This window comes from Struthio camelus, chromosome 20 (genome assembly GCF_040807025.1).
Source record: "Struthio camelus isolate bStrCam1 chromosome 20, bStrCam1.hap1, whole genome shotgun sequence".
Lineage (NCBI taxonomy): Eukaryota > Metazoa > Chordata > Aves > Struthioniformes > Struthionidae > Struthio > Struthio camelus.
Genome location: NC_090961.1, coordinates 2,179,795 through 2,198,133, shown reverse-complemented (window position 1 = coordinate 2,198,133; position 18,339 = coordinate 2,179,795). Strand labels below are relative to the sequence as shown.

At 38.4% G+C, this 18,339-nt stretch overlaps 1 protein-coding gene across 18 annotated transcripts in view; it reads right to left on the bottom strand.

The window, feature by feature from the left end:
• STRBP (spermatid perinuclear RNA binding protein) overlaps positions 1 to 18,339 on the bottom strand; it is an 82,337-nt gene that overhangs the window by 27,060 nt on the left and 36,938 nt on the right. For 16 of the 18 annotated variants that reach the window (XR_011135624.1, XR_011135625.1, XM_068914651.1 and 13 more), the window contains 8 exons: positions 14,251 to 14,416; positions 11,222 to 11,366; positions 5,484 to 5,578; positions 4,974 to 5,069; positions 4,114 to 4,225; positions 3,409 to 3,506; positions 2,828 to 2,939; positions 741 to 833 (listed from right to left, as the gene is read on the bottom strand). Coding sequence is in view for 16 of the 18 variants with exons in the window: in XM_068914651.1 (XP_068770752.1) it covers positions 741 to 833; positions 2,828 to 2,939; positions 3,409 to 3,506; positions 4,114 to 4,225; positions 4,974 to 5,069; positions 5,484 to 5,578; positions 11,222 to 11,366; positions 14,251 to 14,416 (917 nt within the window). In the remaining 2 variants the exon portion in view is untranslated. The remainder of the gene's footprint in view (positions 1 to 740; positions 834 to 2,827; positions 2,940 to 3,408; positions 3,507 to 4,113; positions 4,226 to 4,973; positions 5,070 to 5,483; positions 5,579 to 11,221; positions 11,367 to 14,250; positions 14,417 to 18,339) is intronic. The other 2 variants (XM_068914644.1, XM_068914645.1) reach the window with 1 other exon arrangement.

The following is an 18,339-nucleotide window of genomic DNA, read 5'->3' as shown; positions in this document are numbered from 1 at the left end:
CTCTGTATAAAAGAGTGAAACAACCCCTCAGCCTCTCAGAGGTTGAGGATAGTGATAACACTTGAGTATGTTTTTAATAAGCCATTCCGCTTTTGGGTAACAGCTGTTATTACCCATCTTTTGATATTGTTAACACAATCCTTTTGCAACTAGTTATATTCTTCCTGGCTACCAGAAAAGAAATAACAGGTTTTATAGGTTGTGAGGAACCACATACCAAATTGGCACCAAAGTAAACAATGAAAATAGCCACCCGAATTAACTGGATCCCAGGAATACTGAGAAACTTTTAGTCTGTGCATATAAATGTCAATATTTTGTGGATTAAACATTTTCCTTTTCTTGTGGGATGTCTTGAGCTAACAGTGGCTGTCCTAAGGAGGAGAAGAGTACAAAAAGGAAAATCTTCATGCAGCAAAGCCCATGCAATATTTTGACAAAACGCTGCTGGGATGTTATCAGTAAAATACCTCAGCTGTTTGGGCAACCTAAATTTTACTGTGGCCTGCTGGGAAATCTAATTTAAAATGCAAAATCAGTCAGTTAGCAAAACATGTCAGAGGAAATTCAAATGCACAATAAGAGATGTGTTTGATGTTCTGAATGCAGGGTGAGAGAGACAACATTTTTTGTTCCAAAGGCTTTTTCACATGCTGTTCCACAGCAACACAGCAGCTTTCGAAGCAGTTCCTACTGTACAATGGATCTTCGAAAACAGAACGTAGAAGTGTTGCACTTACTTTTTCTCAAATTACGCTTCATCTTTTTGTTTGGATCTTTATCATCCCCAACACCATCTTCAAATGGTCTCTTGAGAGCAGACGAGCCTGTACCTAGGGTACAAATTTTCTTGTAATATGGATATGCTATTAGAAAAACGAAATTCCATAGCAGGTGTTTTGATTAGTCCTTTACTGTTCCTTGCATGTTTATAACTATGAAACGTACTTAATCACCAATCATCTGTATTTAAGATTTTAAACTGCTGTATCTAAGCTAATTCTACTTCCTACTCACAGTACAAGGCCATGCAATATGCCCATGGTTCCAATCTAATATGTGATACAAGCAGTGTAAACTTCGCAATAACGTTGGCCACCCGGTTCACAATGATAGATACAGGTGACTGATCTGAACATCCTCAGAAATAGTTGGAATGCTGGTATCAAGTCAAGGAATTTAAGTAAAACTGTTAGACTCATTTTCATCCTAGCCTCTGAATACCACTTGAAGCAGTGAAAGATCCATGGAAGAAGTAGAATGTTGACTTTGCAGCCAGACTTCTGCAGGCCAAGATTTATTGGAATGAAAGACAGCTTGGCCTCACTAGTAAATACTAGTGTTTGGTTCCTGTTTCCTTAACGTTGTATGTATTGTTATTCTATGTCTAATAAGTACCTGTCCATACAAACATAAGGCTGCTGATTAGTTCAGTGATAGAGGCTAGTGAACAAAACGCTTCACATATCCTTCTCATCCAATCACACTACGCTCTTGACAGGCTAAATTAAATCGAAGTACACAGTCGGCCTGCTGGTCTTTAAGTCTAAGGAAGAGCACTTAGTAATACTCCTGAGCTCAGCATCCATCAGGTGAAAAACATATCCATATCCATCGCCTGCCATAACAGGAATAAAGTCTTTGTAACAGTCAATGTCATTGGATCAATGATTTCTATTAAAATACAGGGCTTAGTTTGCCTCATTACAATCAAACAACAAAACACTTATTTCTGTGACAGTGTTCTGTCACTAGAGACATCACCTCTCAATTCTGAAATGGCTGAACGTGGCTGACTAACAGGATTTATTAATTTAATTAAATCTGGTTTCATCAGACCCTTTCAACCTAGCGTGTGGCTTTCATCACCAATAAAGGAAAGGCATCAGAAAGGCAGAAGAGAAAAGTATTTCTTGTCATGTTTTAGAGAAAATACTTCTGAACTTCAGTGGCTTTATGGCAGGAGAAAAAGTTCTGGCTTCTCTGATTTAACTCAGTCTAGAACATCTCTGATACCTAAATCTCCAAATAGGTGAGACGGACTGAGCTGGAAAAAAGATACTCCAGCAAACTGTTGGAAAAGTGTTTCAAAGTTAAAATCCATCCTTAAATCTGTTGTTTTTGAAGATGCAGGAAAAAAAAAGTCTCCCCCTCAAATTAAATTACTTGACAAAAAGGAAGACAACACCACGACAGCTCAAGGCATTAAACGATGTTTAACATACTAACAGTAAATTAAATATTTGTTCTGTTTCTGCAAATGCCATTTAAAATGAAATTCCCGTATCCTCTTTTATCTTCTCTGGAATTCCTTATTTTCAGTCTACAGCTCAGATTGTGTGATTTATTGTTTTTCAGATTTATTCTACGGTCAGAACTGTAATAGTATTGTTCTTTCACAATATACACATGGAAAGTTATTTCTGTTGCCTTTATATTGTTTTCTAAGAGGAACTCTTTAGATTTTATGATGGACACTCATGTAGTTATATGCTTTTTAACGAGCCTAGTGTCTCTTCTTCCCCAGCATGAGAATCATAAATATTATTTTTATTCTTCAGGCCCCAAAGGACTTTGTACTTAAAGAAATTATCATCTGCTATACTCTAGCAGTTACATTTTTCTTGCTGCTACTCTGTTGGCTCTTCCCTAGAACAGAACTTTTAGATTTTCCCTTAGCAAGGAAAAAATTCAATGAAAACAACAATAAACACAGAAAAGCCTTCACCTTACACACACAGCATGTAACTGAAAGGAATTTCACCAGTTCCAAATTAACTCCTAGTTTACTTCCCAATTAGTGTTTCTTGGCGCAAACAATACCTACCTTCTTTATCAGTTACTGACCAGGAATATTTCTGAAATGACTTATTTGATGGGAGGGGATCCATTTCCAAAACCTTATAGATCTGACCGAAGGCTGATAATCTGAGTGCATGCTATAAAGTGATAGTAGAAATGAGAGTTACATCACAGCACTATTTTATCTCAGGTGTCTAAGTTTCTAAATAAGTTTGTAGACACAAAAGCAGCATTTCTTCTATGAGGAATGATAGCTATAGAAAGTGTTAATTTCCAAAAATTTTAAATTCATTAATTCCTGTAATACAAAGTGCAGGTCCCACTGACAGGAAGCCTACTCAGGGGCCATGTGCCATAAGCACGGGAAGTGGGATGCAAGTGGCGTGCAGACATTAGGCTGCCTTCTGCAAGAATAACATTTCATCCATATTTAACTCTTGTGCACATAAACTTAATCACTTAATCTTTCCAAGGTAGGACACTGGATGAACTGTCAAGACTGCCACTAAAATAAGCCATCCAGGGCAGAGAATAAACTGAGTTAACGAGCTGAAATCTTCATTGTTATAAATTATACCTAGCTCCTCAGAAGTATAGGTTTTCTACCTGAGCACTGTGTGTAATGGCTTCTTTTTGCTGAACTGTCATGTAACACAAAGCGTCTGTTGGCTCTCGTTCACAGGGATCATGCAGACCAGGGCCTCCTGGGAGGGAAAGGGGCAAAAAGATTGTTCAGAATAAACACAAAACAGTATAACTATGAGGACTGCTAGATATTGCAACAACTAATCTCCATCCTCAGAGTGTGAAGAGCTCCTCTTTCAGTAAGATTCAAACATACCAAGCAAACTAACCCTAAAACCTTTTATGGGGATTTTACCCCATAAAAGCGAGGCCACGAAACACATCAGGCTCACCACTGCATGGGTATAACATAGCAGGAACTAAAAGCAGTAGGTTAAAAAAAAAAAAAGAGTAGGCATGTTGATTTCAGCAAGCCTACAGAACCTAGCTAGTCATTAGGTCCATTTAATTCTTTGCAACCTCCTAGTGAGATGGGGTTCATTTATAAACAAACCTAGCAGTCCTCATTAACTTCTACTGCATTGGAAGTACATCATTTCAAACAATTATAACCATACAATTTCCTTTCTCTTTTAAACAAGAAGCCATTCATTTAGCTCCAGTGCAGGTTGGAGTGCTTAAGGCAGGCATTTTTCATCTAATCATACATCAGCAAAATGTTAAAACAAATGGAATTGGGCTGCCTGATCAATCTTTTGTAATGCTGAAGTTAATATGGTCCCTTACCAGGAAGCAGAATTCCAGAAGCCAAACACTCCATCACTCGTCGCAATGCTTCCCCAGCACCCAAAGGTCTATTACAAGTACCTATAGATTTTTCACATATAAGCTCGAGTGGCTAGAAGACATTAAAGTACGATTAGTATGGACACACGGCTAACTTAAAACTACAGTTCAATTCAGAATGGTACAGGGGAAGAATATGCACATCAGCTTACTTTAGTTTTAATCCGCTACAGGTCTAACAGATAGAGATAGTCATCCCAGAGGACAGTTCAGGGCGCTTACACTTGTTCCCGGCTCTGTCACCTTTGGAGAAAATCAACTGTTCTCCATTAACTATATAGGAAGTCTACACGGAGAAGCCTTCTGAAGCCAAATTGTGCGAATACTCTCCTATCAAAAGGATGTCAGTTCTACCTGAGGGAAAGTGCTGCCTCCAGTGACGTCCAAATGTTCCTCTCATATGCAGAGCATCTGGCCTCCCCTAAACCTGCTATCGTGAAATGATATGCTCTGGTAGGACCAGCATAGCTATGGGATTTTAAAAATTATCCTGCTACCAATTTGGAGGCAGCGAGTGGGATTCCACTACAAATCCACGAGGATATGCAAGGCCCCACAACATTATGCCTCTTCCCATGGTAGTTGTACGTCTCGGACTGACTGAATGAACATTTACAATCTCTTTCCTTCCTGCAAGCAGTTTTCAAAACAGGCAACAGTTAGTGGGGAGTAGAAGGAAAGGGGGAATTAAAGAGAGCAGTTTCATACAGTGCACTGTTTGCCCCAGTCCAGGCACTGCTGCCATCCTCAGATAATCTGAAACGTCCGACCAAGCTGCCTCCAAATCTTTCTGTACTTACCCATCCTTTGAGAGGTGCCCATGTGGGGACTCTGTTGCACAAATCCCGTAGAATACGAAGGACAATTACACATGATTTTAGTCCATTTGCCCTGGCCTAAAACAAACAAAATGGTTCCAATACACCTGCAAAAACCTAGCTTTCAATTTGCTTTTCTTTTTAAATGCACAGAGTCCATGGATAGATTCTTTTTTATGATTATTACTTAATATTTAATCAGCTTCATGCAAAATAAAGACAGTTAAATAAAGTAAAATACTTCATTTTATAGAAAGACATATAGAAAAGGAAGCAAAATGTCAAGATTGCTTTTGTAGCCTCATGACAACTCTAGACCAGTTGGCTATCTACCTATCAAGTTTTTCCTTGCACAATATAGCACTGAATTCGGAATTCTAGACCTTTGCTCTGTTAGGGACTAATCAGAAATTAAAGAGGCATTAAAATTAAGTGTCTCAAATTAAACCTCATAAGGCTACAATAACAACAAGGTAAGAACAAATAGCCAACCTGAAACCATTTGGCGTGCCGCAGAGACGCCAAGGCCTCCAGGCATTTCTGCCTGTCCAATAAGTCCGGAGGATCTTTCATCGCAACATTATCTACTGGTAAAAATGGGATAAAAAGAGACAGATACAATTTGACCAAGGGGTTTCTGTCACAATACATAAAGAGCGGCAGCATCTCAATGAGATAATAAGACTCCCAGAATTTAAGTGCACTGTGTTATTTAATTTAAACAAGCCATTAAAGGTAGTAAATGTGCACGTGTGCAACAGAAGCAAAGGCACTCAATCCTTGTAAAATAATAGTAATAAAAAAGATGGCCACTGCTACAGACAATCTGGGATCTTATTAAAAATGCAGAACACATTTCAGGGCAGAAAATAGCTATATAGCACTTATTTTTGTTGTTGTTTTTCTCTTCTCTTCCTTCTTTGTGACTTTTATTCCAAGTGCATAAAAATAGCACAGAATTTCAAACTTTTCCAAAAAGGGGAAGATTTTATTGAGAGAGGGGAAAAAATAACAGGGAGAAAGTACTCAGAAGTTATTTCAACGCAATTGCTGACAATTCAAAAGAAAAACTTTGAATATATTTGAAATACTTTTTTCTTGAACAGTATTAACCAATATAAGCAGATTAAAGAAAAATATAGAAAGTGCCAATAAGCAGTTTCAGTTTGATTAATCTTTCATGCAACCAGAACATACGAAAGAAGAAAATAACTTTGGGAACTTCCAGAGTATTAACATATTTGTGGTGTAGTCCCCTACTTGTAAAAATCTGCTCTTCCCCACAAAAACTCAAATTGATGGAAAAAATTCAAAGAAGGATTTGAGAGACAAGACACTGAAGTCTTCTGTTGAGGTTTACACTTTTTTTCTCTTCTTTTTTTCTTTTTCTTTTTTTTTTTTATCCAGCATGCAACAAACTGCTTTTAGCAATCACATCTGATTCTACAGATTCTACTGATTGCTTTTAGCAATCACATCTGATTGAGGGACATTATATAACAGTCCTCTCTTCCTTGATTTTTTCTTTTTTTAAAGAATCATAACAAGTGATTAGTATCCAGATTCTCTGAAAACTATACAAATGACAGATTTTGCATATCTACAGGATCAGTTTTAAAAGATTTTAGTTTTTAGCTGATAAACATACTGAGGAACTAAATGAATCCATGGCTCAAGTAAAAGCTCAAATAAGTTATTTTCCTAAGGATACACAATTACTCCTTATTTCAAAATAAATAATTTGGGAAAACAGTCTTTTCGTTATTCATAACAGACAATTCTATAGGTCTCAAGAGAGATCTATGAAGGTCTTGACTGAAATACAATAGCCAGTCCAAATTGAAGATTATGCCAGACAAGTAAAATCCAGTACCCAGCAAGACACTGAAAATTTGCAGGACAAATAGGGAGAAAAAAGTATGACTATTGTGTAAAAATATACACTTTATTAGTAACATCTCGAAGTACATTTTCATAGATTGCTCTGGATAGTATTGGTTGCAAATGTAATTGCACCTTTAATGTTACAGTTGCTTCACCCCCTATGCCGTTCGATAGGAAGGTTATTCTGGTAAAAGCACATTATGTTATGGTGGATAAAAGAGCCCAGACCAAAAAAAACCAAGTGTAAAATTGAACAGAAAGAGGCATCTTGCCTGATAGTTCATAGCTGCAGTTTGCGTCTGCTGGTTCTGCTGTCAGCAGAGGACTTAAGTGCTATAAGCTAATTTTCTGACCCCAGTGAACTTCACAGCAGATATTTGCATTGTTTCTTATTGCCCTCATAACAGTATTACAGCACTGAGATTAATCATGCCTCTTCCCTATTCTCCAGATAAAAGCTGCAAAGTCTTAAGGTATTGGATTTCTATGAGCACAAAAGGTCACTTTGGAACAGAAGATTGCCTCTGAATTTTCTTTGCAGTTGCATTATTTTCAAGAGTAATATTTTGTGATACAAAATTACTAAACGCACAGCTATTTTAGTAGTTCTGCGAGAAAACTTTTTATTGTGGACAATATAAACATCTGCTTAAAGCTCATGTATTATATAAAACAGCTACTGTCAATGAATGATCAGAATCTTATTTTAAAATGTTAGAAATGGCAGAGGTGACTGATTGCAAAATCATTCATTTTTAGCAAAGAAGCTGAATCTTCAAATCCATGAGGACTTTTACTTAGTATTATACAAGACTCGGCTAAAGTATGTTGCAGCTTTTGAGAAGGTAAACCAATTTTGCCTTTAAATTACAAAATCATAAACAGAATGTGCATCAGCTATTATTCAGGTGAATGAAAAGGCTCTTCTGTTCTCATCGGATTTAATTTTTCATTTTCAACAGGCTAAAATCCTACCTTTGCAGTAGGATTAAGGCTATTTCCAAAGGTCTGAATTACAAATCTCTTGGCAAATTCTGCCAATTGCAAACTCAGTACAAGCGTCCTGAGCACCTTTTGTAGATATTGCAGTCAGTCCAGTTTTGGGTGCAAGATTCTATTAAACAGAAAGATGAAGAGAATAGGCAGTGAAGAGGGTGAGCAGCTTGCAGCAGACTCCCTTTCGGCATCTTCAGTAGAATGGCATGTTTCTTCATGCTCTGCCAGTCAGGAAAGTGAGACCCAATCAAAATTTTCAAAAATGATTGCAAAGCTTTCTTTTTCTTTTTTTTTTTTTTCCCCCCCTTGTGATTTTAGAAAGGGCAATGATACATCAAGGAGTTTTATTTAATAAAAGTTAACAATAAAGCCCTGACATTAGTTTAGACTCTGCAACATAGAACCAATCCTCCGGTAATTCTCTCCCCACTTGCTGTATTTATTCTCTTCATATAGCGGCTGCCAACTTCATTCATATACAGCCAGCCATACGAGGAACGCGTCTTCTCTGTAGAGACACGGTAAATCTGTGGCTTCTTGTTGTTCCTTCAGAGGCACTTGGCACTTTTGGAGCATCACTGACCATCTCTGCCCAGCAAGGGCAGATTGTTTATGCAGTAGCTGCTCAGTTACACAGTGAGGTTAATTTCAGCACCGCTTTTACAACTGAACTTGCTTATTATTACATATGCTTGCTGTTACTGTATGCTCAGTAACAACAACTGATTTGCAAGCTACAACATTCTGGTCTGCAAAGTCCAATTTATACTTGATGTTATGAGTAAAAATCAGTTTCCTAAGAAGTTAAAATTTAAAGCTGATACAGAATGCAGCAATTTTAGATATTTGACCTTTCAACTCAACATGAAAAAGCAGAGCTTTTTGGATAGCCATTTGTGAGAAACACTGAAATGCACACACACACACACACACACACACTGGTCCACTATTCATTTTTGCTAACAAGCAGCAAAAACAAATAGGACAAACACCACATTTTAAACATGAACACTTTTCCAAAGAGGTGGGGACTGAAGAGAAATCCAGGAATGTTTTTCAATACATTCTGACATCAGGGCATGAAGGTACACACAGCATTCCTACAGAACAAATGGGAGCACTGATAACGAAGTCCGTTGCACCTAACCTTGCTGATTTGGTTAGAGGGCAGATTAGTGCCTAACGGCACCGAACGGCTGGAAACCTTGGTCAGTTTCAGGCAGCCTTTGCGGCCTGGCAGCTGGCGGGCAGCGGGCACCCGCGCGCCGCCCCCCGCCCCGTGCTCTATCTTACAAGTAAGATGAAAAGCAAGCTCAAAAGCATCTCGAGTTCCTTGATTCAAAAGGACGTATAGAATAAACTGAAAACAGTTTTAAAACTGCAGAGAAAATACACTTATATTTCATTGGTGTTTTTCAGCAGTATCAAAAGAACATGGCAGTACTTTCTGCGGAGATCAAGGTATTTTGGCTGGGCAGTTTAACTGAATATTTTCCCTTGATAATAGATACACAACCATTTTGGCCTGAATCTTTAAGGCAAAGTGACTTTAAAAATGGTTGCAAAAATTATTAAAAACAGTAATTTTTCTCCTTAAAATGAGGATTTAATTACTTAGTGGCATATGCATAATATTTCACATACCTTTGAAAAGGAACATGATAAATTTCTTTGTTCACTTACGATGAATCAAAGACATTTAAACTCTGTACAAAAGAATCTGGGCTTCAAAACAAGATCCATTACCCTATCGACTGTCCTCATCAGCTTTACAGAAGAGATGGCCTAACAGCTGCCTAAGAGCACTAGTAAAAACATTTTGAAAAATTAGTACATTTTGAGAAATATTTTAAGACACTGAAAACAACAAACTGAACACATATTTTAAATGTGGGAAAGCATAAAAATCAAATCCTCATTCAGTTTTGACAATGAATTCATGGAGTCCAAGGTTTTATTGCCACAATGGCAATGCTTTTTTTTTTTGTTGCTGTTACAAGAAAATATTTGGACAGATGCCTTTATGCAAAACAGTATCCCCTTATGGGAATCTTACAGACACTTTCTCATTAAAATTTCTTCCGCACTTTGTGCTCTCTCTCACAAACATGTTATCAGCTGCAGTAAAAACAGGCCTGATCTCAGCATCTTATGGAAAGCTGAAGAACAACTGAAGTAATATGCAATTTATTTTTAATACTCTTGCAAAAGAGCATGATTACTAATTTGAGAATACGCAGACATTGCAATTAGGGAATCTTTGCCATTCATCTGTTTTGTAAGATTTTTCTGCTTCCAACTGCTGCCAAAGTGCTACGTTTCATTTGAAAACAGATCCTTCCTGCCCTTGTCTCAAAACCAAAGGAAGAGAAACTGACCAACATTTCTCATTGTATCGGTGTTTCACGTGGGAGAGGGGAGTAAGCAGAGGACTTGTGGCAAGTCTAGAAATGGGAAGAGAGCAACAGGGAGTTCCCTAGCCCACACGGGCCCAGCTGCCTCAGTTGTCATGACAGAGAGTGGCCAGTTGGTCAAAGGTCTGACATCGTCCGGTGGCAAAGTTTCCAGGGATAGGTTTGGGAAGCGGAAGCAGAAATTACTGACAAGATTTTAAAAATAAAATAAAACATGGCTACATTTGCTCTTCTCTATTCCTCCTTGTTTCCAGCCTCATTGATAGTAAGAATCAACATTTCTTTAAAAGGGGCTTGTCGCTATATTGGATGTCACCACAGTTAGGGAGAAGGAATAGAAAGAAACTAAGTTATAATTTTCTAAATCTATTTTGTACTACGGACATGAAGCAAAATGTTTAATTCAGCAGCAAAAGTGCTGTGTTATAGCACTGTAACTTCAACTGTATCCTGGTTAGGAGATTCTTAAAGCTAGAAACGTACACATACGTATCCATAATTAATAAAAACTGAGGGCCAGAAGGACATACTTGCGAGCTTTGCAGAAGAGTTATTTTGTGTAAAAAGAAAAACAATTTTATGAGTTTGTCAAGATACTACCAACCAATCCCACTTGACTGACTTAAATTTAAAACAAGACTGTGCAGCGCTAGGGTTCTTGAGGATTAACTACTAGGTCTGAAAGAAAGTAGAACTAAGATCTAATTGTATGTCAAAGTTAACATTGTAACAATACTGCATACAAATGAAAATTAAGCACATTTACATGAGGATTAAATGACTGTTGTCTGTTTAAGGCACAACGTAACATATTGTGGAACAGCCAATCTACTTAGCACATGATATACAATTAAAAACCTTCTTCCTAACTAACCCTGTGCTGCACAGTCAGAGCATTTAGATAGAACAGTCTTAAGAAGTTAAAACTCTGGGTACCTCCTTCCTTCTTCTCTGCTTCATCGCGAATGAGAGGAGATGTAAGTATCACCTTCAACATTAGCTTGGGCTCCTTTGTGTTCCGAATAATAATAGCTGCCTCATTTACATGTTCCTCCACAAGATACTTCTCTTCTGTAAGTTTCTGAAAGTCACCAAGAAAGATTTCAAGAACCTCCCACTCATTTGAGAAACTGCATAATCTCTTCAAGTGCAAATGCTTCTTGAACTAATGAGAAGCCTACAAGACATTGCAGTAACAAATATGGCCTGCCTCCTTCGTTAAAAAACAAACAGAAAAACCCCAACACGTTGCTAAAAAAAAGAAAAGCAGCAAAATTTAATGACAATAGCTCCACTAGAACAACACTTTATATCACTTACTTATTTTAAAAAAAAAAAAAAAGACAGACGCTCACTTTCATAGTTGCTTGTGTGTGAAATACTACCAGCAACTTTTGTTCTTAGAAAGTACGTACTTCTCTGGTAATGCTGCCTCTAAATATAAAAGCCCTCATATACAGTATAACAAGCACAGCCATAGGCGGCAGTGCAAACGGATGACAGACTCAGCCCACGGCCCCACGCCAGTACAGGAGCCGCACTGGCTCGCCTAGGCCGTTTACCTGCCCCGAGGCATGACCAGATGCACCTTGGCCGTTCCTTACACTCTGAGCTAGTCTTCAGACTCTCGAGCAACAGCGATGTCACAACTTCTCCAAATAGCCTATTCTAACGCCTAGCCACAGATACAATTTATATAATCCATTTTGCAACAAATTTGCCTCTGCTACAATTTCAATTACTTTTTATCCTAGCCTTGGTAGCCAGGTGGAATACGGATTCACTGTCCCTTTATAAATAATCGTTAATGTTTTTTTGAAACTTACACTTTGTAGTTAGCCTCGACTTTTTCCAAAGATGACAGTTTTAATCTTTCCTCAATGGTTTTCTAGACGCTCGTTCTCAGTATTCTCTTTTGGCTTTTCTCCAACCTGTTCATCTCACTTCACACAGCACTTCAATGTGGATGCAAAGCTCCACTGTCACCAACTTCACTCATTAATACCAGTCCCAGGAGAGACCCTTGGGAAGGTCTGGAAAACCTGATCTTACTCTCTTGACAGAGCACCAATATAAATTGAGTGGTTTTTAAATTGATCTGTTCTCAAGAAACTTTGTTGTTTGGATTTTTTTTTGCCGATAATAGTACAAACTGCCTAATAATTTTTTCTAATAACTTGCACGGTATCAGAGTTATCTCAACTGAACTGTATCTGCAAGGTCTTTAAGCAACACTTGGGGACCTCTCTCAACCTCCAAAAGATCACAGACATAACCACGAGATGCTTCAGAATCCTAAAGGTAGGTAGCTCCTCGTATTTCTGGGTACGTTTCCGCAAGACTATGAATTTAGAACATATCTAACATGTTCTAACTTCTTCTTTCCCTGTTGTGATCTGTGCTCCTCCGACTCCTTTTGTTGCTGGGATGAAATCATTTAAGCATCTGCTCACAACTAGTCTTCAAAGAAGAAGAAAGCACAAGTTGTCAATAATGTATCTGTACAGCATTTGCTGTCCCTCACCACTAATAGGCCTGCACCTTTCTTGTCTCTCTCCTGTATCTGAAATGTCCACAGAACCTCTCCCCTTATTGCCTTTTATGCCCATGATAGTTGTAGCCTATTTCATGAGTTAGGTTCGTCTTACCTGAACAATTCCTATTTGATGTTCAATTTATTTAACAAGATCCTGCCACAGTCGCACTGGTTTTACTATGCTTAGTCTCACTATTACTTGCTTCAGAGAAGTCAAAGCAATGACTTAAATATTATCTTTAAGAAACCTTGAGCTTTTCTAATCCTCTTTTGTCCTAAGAATGCTTCCCTATAGGATCCTACCTACTGTCCACTGAATTTGTTGCAGACTTACAGTCTTTTCATTATGTCTATTCTGCTATGTCTATTTCTTTGAAGCATACATTATCTTTTCTTATCACTTCCAATCCTTCTCATTTCATATCTCACTACAAACAAGTAAATTTTATTCTTTACTACTTGATTCATCACCATCATTTTCAGCTATGGGCAGGGCCACATCTGCAGGCACATTATCTCACTAAAACCAAGGCCCTTTATGCAAACAAATGAACAGCGAGTACAAGCAGCTGTCAAGAATGGCAAAACATATACTGTCTGTGTGGAAATACACACAAGGCAGAAAAGGCAGAAAAGCATATCTGGAGTGAAGCAGGTCAAATTATATCGCCTAGTTTGGAGAGAGATACTTGCAGTGGAATATTTTTGGGCACAGTTTCTAGGCAATAGCATGTCACAGTCCAGAAGCTGGACCGCTTATTCAGGCTCAGAACTCTGCCAAAAAGGTATTATCCCTAGCTGCTTTAAAGAGACCAATATTTGCTGTAGGTAGCTACCTAGCGGATGCTAACATTAGAACCAAATACTCACCAAAAAAAAAAAAAAAAAAAAATTTATGAGCTCACGATTATCATGAGCTAAAATGAGTGACCACCTAGACTAACTGATCTTACTTCAGAAGCACAGAGACATTTTTCCCAAAAAATGCCTAAGCAAAGCAAAACTGCTGCTATGTAGAACTTCAGGTTCTAGTGAAAAAAGACAAACCAAACCAAACCAAACGAAAAAACAAACTGAAGCACACGTTCATGCTTGATCAGGGATGATTTCGGCTCTGTAATTTATCCGATGTTAGAGGTGAGACCAGAAAACAAAAATCAACTAGGTTAGTTACCAAATAGATAGTTTAGCTGTCAACACTGGAAAACAGGGATTGGGCAACATCAGGAATAAGAGGTTAAATTTTGTGACTAGCTACTTCAACCATAACACATCAAAGACTTCACATACCCTAGATGTCCTAGATTAAAAGGACATTCTTTAATCTGTACCACTTGTATTTTTTCCTGGAATGAGTTAATTTCAGCCTTTATCCAAATACCTTGAAGTGCTAACAGGCACTGTTACAGACTACCCTTAATTAACTCACCTGAATTTGAACTGGGAGATTGTCTTTGACTATATATAACAAGGTCTTTGTGGGCTTTTCTTTGCACATGAGAACCAGTTCCAGATCCATATCATCTTTTATCAGCAAGCCCTTTGCAACCAAGCCAATTCTCATAACACCACACAAGGTCCGACCACCTTGATCCCTGGAAATGAAACAATTCTGAGTAATTAAAGTGGTATTTTTGTGCATTGGAGTTACTTGTATTATCCTATCACAGGGCGGGGCCATATACTGGTGGGGCTGATTACACTGCTAAAGGGGTGCATTGCTAATTAGTAATGAAAAGCACAGGCTCCTCTTAGGCAAGTAGCTCCTATGAAAAAAACAAAATTAACCGTAGCACCGATCTGCAATTCACATGAACGTGAAAGTGGCCTAGCTCAAGTCACAGAGCTCAAAGAACACCCAAATCCACTAGCTGCAGATCTACCAAAAGAGTAAAACAATTAATCTAGGAGGGGCTCCCATACAGAGTTCCCGTTTTCGGAAGTGATTTGAGTCATTTTTATTTGACATTCAGTCTGTAACATGGCCGCACACCTTTTTGATGTTTCTGTTAATTGATCCATATTTTCAAATCTGTATCTTTAAAATTATACAACCAATTTTTGATGTTTTAGCACATACTACACACTTGACATTTCCGGAAAGCTTCTAATTTCAAATAGTCTTCCCGGTGTAATTCTTTCAACAAGTCTCACCACTGAAACCTACAGAAATAAAGGTTCTACTCTCTAGAGAAAGCATAGGGGAATATTTAAGGGTCATAGTAACTTTCAAAACAACATTAAAAACACTTTAGTTTTAAGCACTGAGAGGAAATCTGCAACAAAAAGCAAGTTAGGCTAAGACTGCATAAAAACAGCAAAGAAAGTGCAAAAAACACACAGCTGCTGAGAGTTCAAAACCAGTTATTGCCCCACAATGCATCTCTCGCACTGTGGCACCAACCACTGCCACATCACCGTTACGAAACCCCACAAAGTGCATAAGCAGTAAAGTAGTAAACCACCTCAGCCAGAAAGGCAGCAGCCCTGCTGGCATCATTCTTACCATCCAGAGGGAAGGGAAGTATATGAAAAGTATCAGTCACATTGTGATCCAAGATCATAAAGCAGACCCTCAGTTTTGCTCAAATATATCTTCATTTATTAATGTTAATATATTAACTGGAAAGGCAGGAACAGGCTATGCTTACAGAACAGACAGAAGAAAAGGAAGGACCCAGAGAACCAAACAGCGATCCCAAACCAGTGGCTATCCCTAGAATAGCCAGAGGCAAAAAAACAAACAAAAAAATCTAACAAAACAAAAAAATTTCCCAACTTCCACCCTGGAACCATACTACTTTGCCAGTATCTGGATGCAAACATGGGAAAAAAATGCAGAATTCTTTTAGAAATGGTTTCTAATTAGCATAAATATATTTTACATGGTGGAGCAACATACAGCTGAAGCTCCTTTTAGCTTGTAAAGTGATTAGTAAAATTATCCATCCCAAAACAAACACATAAATGCACAAGCTATTATATAAGTATAAATAAAGGTGCGTGTGTGTGTCTACATACACCTCCTCATATACTTGAAAAATCAAGATTTTTTTTTAAGCATCTGATAAGCTTTGTCAAATCTTGTTTTCAAAGCTTAAACTGACTAACCAGCCACATGCAGTGACAGGACCAGTAAGGGCCTTTCTTTTGCAATGTGGAAGGATTCATATGTTAAAAGAATTTGTACATGGTCTTGAAGATTCAAACTGCAAATAAAGCCTTAACAATGAACAAGCGAGTTATCTGTTTTGGGAAAATGTCAACTTGGAAAGTTTTAGCTTTAAAAATTTAATATTTTACTACTGTCAGCAGTTAACTCTTTCTCACCCATCCTCTTGGTTGGAAGTTACCACATCCATCAGAGGGGTTGCAGAGAAGGCTGAATACAAATACCCATTTCATAAGCCATCTCGATTCCCAGCAAAGCAGATCAGCCTAAACGGCCAAGGCAGGTGGTCCCTGCTAAGATGCCCAGCTGCGAATTGGGGGCAGGCAATGCAAACAAATACCCTGTTTTACCGTCCCACTACAACACAGTGACAGACAAGAACATCTTTGCCAAAGCAAAACGTATCTTTGCTCATCTCTCAGAGGCTTCAAACTGTTTCCCTGTCAATCTGCGTCCAAGGTTTGCCCAAGCATAATACAGCCAGCACCATCTCATGGTTCACTTAACCTTTGCTAAAGGATGGATTCAGGACTTTTAGGATTCCTGAGACTAAGAATACTGGCAGAAGGGGCCTGTTGTGGCAGCAGGTTCTTGCTTTAAGGGAAAGATGCTCAGGTAGCTCTGTCAGCATGGCCTCCACGCATCACAACAACACTGGACCTGCTGATAGTGCTAACGCAGGCAATTGATAGGTGTGTTCGAAGGAACACAGGGGAAAGGAAATATTGCATCCGTCACATGTTGTTAGCAATACTTACTAGAATCAAGATCTGACAACCACCACACACAAAAAGGATGCTGGTGGGAGGGGACAAAGATCTACGCCCCGGTGAGCTCAGAGACTAACGCTGAACACCCCAGATCGGACTTTAGGCCAGTTTCTGTAGCACCTGGAACAGTTACAGCCGCCAGTCCTCCAACTGCAGCATACTCCTTTCGCTACAGGAAGGAACACGTACTTTCTCCATCCCTTTACTGACAGCAGACAACATTTACTAATTCATCCACATTGCAGGCTTTCTTTTAAGCTGACAAAAACACTTATACTATTCCCCTACTTCAAAACCTACAATGGGGTGGAAGGGACACAAACTAGAAGAAGCCCTGTCACAACTCTGACAGGCGGCGCCTGAACCTGTAAGTTATTCTTCAGCCTGCCAGATTTTTAAAAAAGCCATTTGCAGACAAATTTTATTAGGAGAAGAACATGAACGTTTACAATAACTGTTCTCTAAACTTGCATTAGAGCACAAGCATGAAACATCCTGCACGCACAACTGTTAAAGCGAGGCTGATTGCCTCAACAATGTTTAGTGCAGGCCCTTTTTTTCTTTCTTCTTCCCCCCAAGAATCCATTCTGTGCTTACTTTATCCTGATCAGAAAACAAATAAAAATGCTGCCAACAATTTTAGGAAATCACCAACAAAAGATGCAGCACATTGCATGTCAGGAGTTATATGTCAAGAAAGACTGTTCCTCTGCAGAACACTGCAGTTAATTACCTTCCTCTAGGAGATGACAACGCTTAATGGTCCATCTGTGGAGAAGTAGTCTATCGATCCAGTATAATTATTCTCCAAAGGCAATACGACCACACTGTCTTAAACCAATTTATACATTAATTTGTGTAAAAATATTCATGAACTTAAACGTTCTGCTATTTCTATTTGAGTAGATTTCACACCAAAAAAGTGACACATCACAGCTCAGCCTAACACAGAAATGCCACAACGATCAGAAGGGTCTGCTAAATATTTATTAGTCAAAAAAGGGAACATAGGAAATCACAGGCATCAAACAAGGGCCAATTTGTACTTTACTATTTCAAGACTATCGCACGATGGCCTTGACACTGCTGAACATTTCGTATTTGGATTAGTATATTCTGAATAGATGGCGCTCCATTTAAACTTCATGCGGAATAAGTAGATTCCTTCTCACAGATCCTAAGCTCTTAGCTCTGTACTAGAGATACTGAAAGACAAGCTTAAATATTAAAAAAGGAACCTCTGGAAAAATGCTACTGAGACTTGAGGAATTTTCTGTAGAATCCTTAACTCTGTTGGGAAATCTGACCAAGTCACGGATGCTCTCTGCTCCTTCCACCCATAGAGAGTTTTCCTCAGCTAACATAGTAGCACATCTCTTGTTTATAAACTGGTACATCCAGACAGTGAAGATTTCATATCTTAATTTCTGAATGCTACTCTAACAATTTATGTGAGACCTGGAAATAACCAAGAATATATTCTTCTGATAAAACAGAAAGCAATATTTCATTTTTGAATTTTCAGACATACCTCATTATGCATGTAGGATTAACTAATAAATACACTGGTTATCAC